We start from the raw sequence: 6,680 nt of genomic DNA, 5'->3' as shown, positions 1-6,680 counted from the left end.
TGGATAGTCTACTATTCCAGATAAATGAGGTATCATTTTATTTGTTGTTAAAACCTGTCACCTGAGGCAAAAGTATAGCAGACTATTACCATAAAAATCTTGATGCCTTCCAAAACAACCAGCTTTCTGTGTCCATCCTATTCAGCCAAGGCTACTAGAACTGCAGTTAGTATGCAGAGGTGTATACTGAGCTATGTATGCAAGCTATCTGTATCTCAGTGAAAGGGAACAAATATTTGTAAATTTTTACATCGCCTGTGAGAAAATCATAACATCAGATACTGCATTTTTAGAAAATTGAAGAAAAGTTGAATTTAAATTCAAAACTAGCCTCTATTTCAATATACCATTATTTAAGTTCCCATCTTATAAAGATTTATCTGTAAGAAAAAAAGAGCTGTAATCATAAGTATAGAAAACCATATGACTTACTGTTCTCATCTTTCAGGTTAGGGCTCCGTTTTCTTTTCCTGTCTGTTAAAGTAAATACGTACAAATTTAGCTTAAACATTTCTAGATTTGAAAGAAACAATATAATTCAACAAACTTTTAGATTAAACTGAGCTTTAAGCACATTTAAGTTTATTATTAATTCATACCAAATACATAAACTTCTCTACAATTCTTTTCTTTTATAAATTTTGAACAAAAGTCTGAAGTCCTTAATAGCAAGACTTTAATTTCATGACAATAAATACATTTGTCTGAATTTACTGGAGTCTATTCATATGCAGGAAAAGACCAGAGTAATAGCCTGTTTGCTGTATTACTCTTCCACTATTGCACTTGCAAATTACGAAAGAAACACTATTTATAGTAGTCTAATACAGCATACCATTTTAGTTTTACAGTCTTAATGGAAATCGAAAATAAAAGTTCTTTGTCATATGCTGTAACAACAATATCTTTGTAGCCGTGAAGAAAAACACCATTTAAAATATATTTTTACAGCCCTCCTTACCCAAGCCAAAACTTGTTTGTGTTCTTTACAGAATAGTAGCTGGTTGAATAATAAAATGTATCTTCCCATATACCTTGTCTCATGTACATAACAAGGTGAGGAAAATAAAACCCAACTCAAATGATTCAAGATCTTATTTTAGAACAGAGTGCATCTAGAAATAAAATGTGACCAAAGTCACACAAGCGTGCCTAGAGTTACTAAAATTTCCAAAAGGTCATTCACAGGAAAAATAAAGAATAAGTGAAAAGATCCACTATCTGAAGTAAAATGTACCTTTTTTGAGTTGCCCATTCTTGAATGATTTTCTCTTTTGAAAGATTATTAGTGCAGTGGTAAGGACAGCTACCATCACACACATGGGAACGATAAATAAGATCAGGGATTTTTGTCCACTATACTGTGTACTCATTAAAGCTGCCAAAAACATGAAAATAAAGTAAATTTATAACTTTCAAAACAGGCATCCTTTATGAAGTTATCAGTTCTGATTCTCCAAAGTCTTGTTCTCATTGAACAAAAATATTCTTAAATTTCATCAACGTACTGTTTTACACTTATTTTATGAATTTTTATTCTGCAATATTACTGTAAGAAGTTTTACAAAAAATGAGTCAAATCTCTCATTTGTATGGCATTTAAGTGAGCACTATTGCAATTTATCTGTATCCCATTCGAAGAACAATTAATTAGGAGTCTAGATCAGCGAAGACACCCATGCAGATTAAAGAATTTCCTCTGTACTGGCAGCCAAATAATGGGAGCTATGCTAAAATTAAAATATACAGAAAAATGACAGACTGGCTTGTTGGAGTGCAAGCTAGCTGAAGCTTCAAAGGCATAAATACTACTGACTCGTTTCTTTTCCGGAGCATCAATATTACACTGTTTGCTAGAACCAAATTCCAGTGAGGGATCATAGGACACAACATATGTACAAACACTCTTTGTCTTGTGCAAGTTCAAGGGGATACAAACCTAAAGTGGAAATGTGAGCTGAAGTTTCTCCATTCAGTTCTTTATTCCAGAACATGCAGCTGTAGTTCTCACTCATATTTGGTTTGAACGTCAAGATGCTGGTGACATTGTAGAGGCCATCTGCAGTCAGCTTGTATGTGGTATTTGCAGATCCACTGAGGTTCAAGTTCTTCTCATTTTGCCAGAAAACCTCTGCCAGAGGAAAGCCTTCTGACTGGCACATAAAAACAAACTTGTCTTCACCTGGTTTTCTCATTACTTGAGTGTTTATTCTCTTGTAGGATGCTGCATAAGAAGAAGTTGAATGAAATTACTTTATGCAACAACAGTCATTTTCCCAGTTCACTTTTGATCCTTCCCTTTAGTGCTATGTTTTGTCTATGGCTGTATCTGAGGTACACTTACTTGAAATGATGAAGGATGTTTTGTAGAACAATTCAGTATTCATTGTTCAATCCTCCTAAGGCCTACAGTGACAGAACTTACTCCACTACTTTATACAAAGTAGCAGTTGACACTGAATTTCTGATTTATCAATACGGAGGAAACAAGTGGTCTCATGGGACTCTATTTTCATGTTTTGAATATGCTACTTCAAGAAAAAGGTTAGTTTTAATGTTTGTTTTACCATAGCTTATAAACAAGTGTGGTATTTCTATCAAATGAACGTAAAATTTCTGTGAGGACAGTTCAGAGGACCCAGTGTGGGTCTTCAAAATGCCAGTATCCATTTTTGCATTTGACAAAACTCTTTATTTAAATGCCTGGGTGGGAAATGAATGCTGCCTTGTATCACATGGACATACTGCCCTTAGTGGGAAACACCAGAGGCCTTTCAAAAGATTCATCTATCATGCTATCCAGTAATGTACACCTTTATTACTAATGTCCCTTTGGCTTTGACAAACACAGAAAATCACATGTCCTTGCTCTGGGAGCTGCAGTCACTCAGGGAATTCCCAGCCGCTCGTGTAGTTGCAGCAGGGCTTGTAAGTAAATTAAAGCACCTCTGAGAAACCTTTAGAAATGGCCAGAGGTGGCCCAACAGGGCAACAGGTCAAATGAGAGGCAGAGGCTGGGGGCATTGGAGAAGAGGGTGAGGGATGAAGGACAGAGGGGGAGCAGTCATTCTCCCTCGCTGGCACAGGCTGCTTCTACAGAAGCTCAGCTGGCTGTTGAACCAAAGACTAGCTGGCACTAAGACGACTGCTTGAGTTCACCAGGGGTCTTGGTGAGAGAATTAGCAACAAATTCCTCCAAATGAATAAATTTCTACAAGCCTGTAGGAATTTAGTAGAGACATCTCAATGAATATATACTTATCTTCAGCCACTAACCTTTTACTTGCAAAGTAATGTACTTGTAGTCCACGCCCTGGTAGTCAATGAGACAAAGGTATGATCCCGCATCTGTGATCTTCACGCTGGTGATCTGAAGGATAGCTCGTCCCAATTTCAGTTCACTGTGCAGAAGTGCTGCTCTTCCTATGTAATGGTGATGTTGGGATGGAGGGAATGCCTTCCCATTGCGGAGTGTGTACACCTCTTTTGATTTTGTCTGGCCCTGCCTTTTTTGCTCCCAAACAACAGTCAAGAGTCCTAGATTTAACGAACCGTTCACAGGGAATCTGCATTCCATGGTCACGTTGCTCCCATACTCCACAACATATAGCTGTTGAGGAACTTCAACTGTAAATAAAGCTATGACAAGAAATGAAAACAGTTTTATTTATTGTATTAAAATATATTTTGATTTTCTTTAAATTTGGGCAAAAAATGTAGTCAGGCAGTTGGTTACTGGTTTGACTAAAAATTTTAAGCATTTTTTATTCCTACTCACACTGACATTTTTACCATGTCAGTAGTATTTATAGCGAAGCATCTATATTCTGTATTGATTACAGAGTCTGAAAGACAAGGACAAAATGAGCAAAGGTTTTTTTCACATTTTAGGAATAACTTAAAGCTAAGTCAGCGATTACACAGGGAGCACTTCTATGAAACTGTGATTGTATCTTATACATCCTAAGATTCCAGTAAAAGCAGCAGTTAATTGTGGAAATAGTAAATCTAATTTCATTGTCCTTTACAAAGAGAAAATCCAGTCTAACTCCTGTGAAACAGAGTTGCACTGGATAAGAACATGTAACTTGGAAGAATTGCAGCAATTTCTGTTTTCCGCAAGCCTGGGACCATATAAGTATTATTTGATCCCATGCATCTTTTCAGATACATGCAAGAGTATTCCAGAAAGTATATCAAAATAATCTTAGCCATTCACCAAATCTGAAATTCATATTGCTATGAATAGTTCACCATTTTAAAATGTCCTTGATAAAGGAGAGTTATTTATGATACATCATTCAATAGACCTTGTTACTACTTTCTATATTGGATGTACCATATATTGGTAGATTTAATTCAGAAGCACTTGGAAGTATTCATAGTGATATTCAAAAGTGAAGTTCATGCAACTATTTATACGTTCCTTTTATTTCTTGTGTTTGTGAAATTCTTACAGGGAAAGCTTCAGTTCCTTTTAGCAATATTTGTTTATTCACTTTAATACAGCTGTAATGAGGCAAAAAGAAATAGCAAAAAGTGCCAAGCCCCCTCTGGGTTTTAGCCAAGCTGCTCCTGCTACAGGGATGAACAGGGGAGTACGCATGGTTTTACTTCACTCAGCATCACGCTGAGGTTGTGCTGCTTTACAATTGGCTTAGGTTGCTTTGGTCATCCTCCATTTCATAGCCATGCCTGCTCATGCATGATGCCCCAACTGTCAATAAATAAGCCTTATTGTGGAAAGTGACAGACGTCTGTCCTGTGCTCAGTTAGTACACAGTGCCTTCTGTAAGACATTGTAAAGCAGAGGCTGTAGACATCACTGGCTATTTGTGCAAGTATCACTGGAGGTGCTGAAGCGGTATTTGCTGCGTCTGTGCTGCTGGTGGAATGAAAAGGCGGTTTCTCTCTCACCTGAAACCATGGAGAGCTGTATTTCTAGCAACAGCATTGTAAGGATTTGGAACATTTTCTCAGGTGGATCTGAAACAAAGTAGGATTGCATCAGAACTTTGCAACGACTACCTTCTCCTGCTGAGGTGGATTACAGCCGTGCTAGCCTTCAAAACCATGGCAGCTAAAAATCAGCAAAAATAAAAATACTAGGCTACCACTAGAAACAAGGAAAACCCTGTTTAAGACAACCCATGCACACACATGGAATATGAACCACTGACCTGTGGTAATGAAGGGAAATAAAACATTTCCACGACTGCACCTGTGAGGCTTTCAGGATCTGTAGCTTGCAGGCAGTCTTAAATAGTCTGACAGGGCAGCACTTTTACAACAACTTCCCATTGTAACTCTAGCCATGAATAATAAAAATCAATTGCAGTCAGCTTCTCACATGCAGGAGAGCTTTATAAACATGCACAAGAAGACTTTTTTAACTGCCTGCACTGACACCTGATCTAGTCTACAAGATCACTAAACCTGATTTGGTTTCAACTCTGCTTTTCATGGTTTTTTTGAGGATATTTATTGTCTGAGTTCTTTAACCTCAAGACCAGCAGATACCTGGAACTCAGTGTGAGGTACTGGAAATCTCAGGGTGGATAAATCAAAGTTTGCTTCAGAATGGATTAGATATGAAGACTTACTGATGCTAGTTCTTTCACTTTGCACATGGCGATACCTGACACGTACAAAGTACCTTGTATTACTGACAGTAAACCAACAGCCCTGAAGTAATGCAAAAGGAGAAAGTCCAGTTTTAGAGTGAGTGTCTTCCTGTTCCAGTAACAAGCAAACTATTGTTCGTACTTTTGTATACAGCTCATCATAACTAAAAAGCAAAAGACAAAACCCAGGGACATTTATAACAGAACTAATGAGAATAATAGAAAAGAAGGAAGAATTACTTTGAATAAAGCATGCTAACATGTAGTATAATCTAAAAAATTAGTGAAGAAGATCCAGAAATAAGCATAAGGAAGTAAAGAAGAGAAGGAGCAATTTTAGACTTCCCCAGAGCTAGACTTACTGGAGAGGGGTTTTAATTTTGCTTCCCCATTCATTTGTGGCTCAGCTTGAAACATTCAGGCTCTGATTTTCCCAGGTGCTGCATTTCTCTGCTTCCATTTTTGAGCTCGCAGTACCTCAGAAAGTCAGTTCAAGATTAAGCAAAGTTAGCAGCCAAAATTAGAGGACTTTTCCTAGAAATTTAGACCTTAATCTCTGATGTCACAGCTAAAGGTAACCTTTATGTCACCATAAAGGTGGATATGCAAACTACAGTAAGCAGACTTATTACATGTAAATGAGAGCTAATTACTTTTATCAGAGGACTGAGTTGCCACTACTTAATGTATGATAAATCATAATTATTTTAGCTGTATGAGAAAGAAGCTAATAAATAATATCAGCATTAATATCTCCATTTCTTGGATGCAGAAACAAAAGTCCTGTGCTACCATGACAGCCGGGTTAAATTTCACTCATTATGTAGCCACCACAGTGTTTCACAGTTATGACTACAAAGAAATTTACTATTCTCAGTCTCCTGCTACGCTCACTTCTCCACACAGCCTACCTAGAAGCAGAGGACATAGAGGGAAGAACTGAATGAAGAATGGAACAGTATTTCACATCGGTGTTTGGAACCCTGGATTAGCGTCATGTGGGACATTTGAGGTGATCTACGCTTTTTACAGCTCAGAGTACGTTGAGAATGCAGA

The 6,680-nt window shown here is 37.4% G+C and overlaps 1 protein-coding gene across 1 annotated transcript; it reads right to left on the bottom strand.

Moving 5' to 3' along the window:
- Nucleotides 1-432: 432 nt before the first annotated feature.
- PDCD1LG2 (programmed cell death 1 ligand 2) lies at nt 433-4,972 on the bottom strand (the record flags this gene model as incomplete). The annotated part of the gene is made up of 5 exons (XM_009702295.1): nt 4,907-4,972; nt 3,277-3,637; nt 1,940-2,224; nt 1,238-1,378; nt 433-474 (listed from the first exon to the last, which is right to left on the bottom strand). Coding segments are annotated over exons 1-5 (895 nt in total), but the record flags the coding sequence as incomplete, so codon positions are not given.
- Nucleotides 4,973-6,680: the final 1,708 nt, after the last annotated feature.

Source organism: Cariama cristata, unplaced genomic scaffold, assembly GCF_000690535.1.
Source record: "Cariama cristata isolate BGI_N322 unplaced genomic scaffold, ASM69053v1 Scaffold44866, whole genome shotgun sequence".
Classification (NCBI taxonomy): Eukaryota; Metazoa; Chordata; class Aves; order Cariamiformes; family Cariamidae; genus Cariama; species Cariama cristata.
The sequence above is the reverse complement of the archived record's forward strand: the minus strand, read 5'-3'. Positions and strand labels throughout refer to the sequence as shown.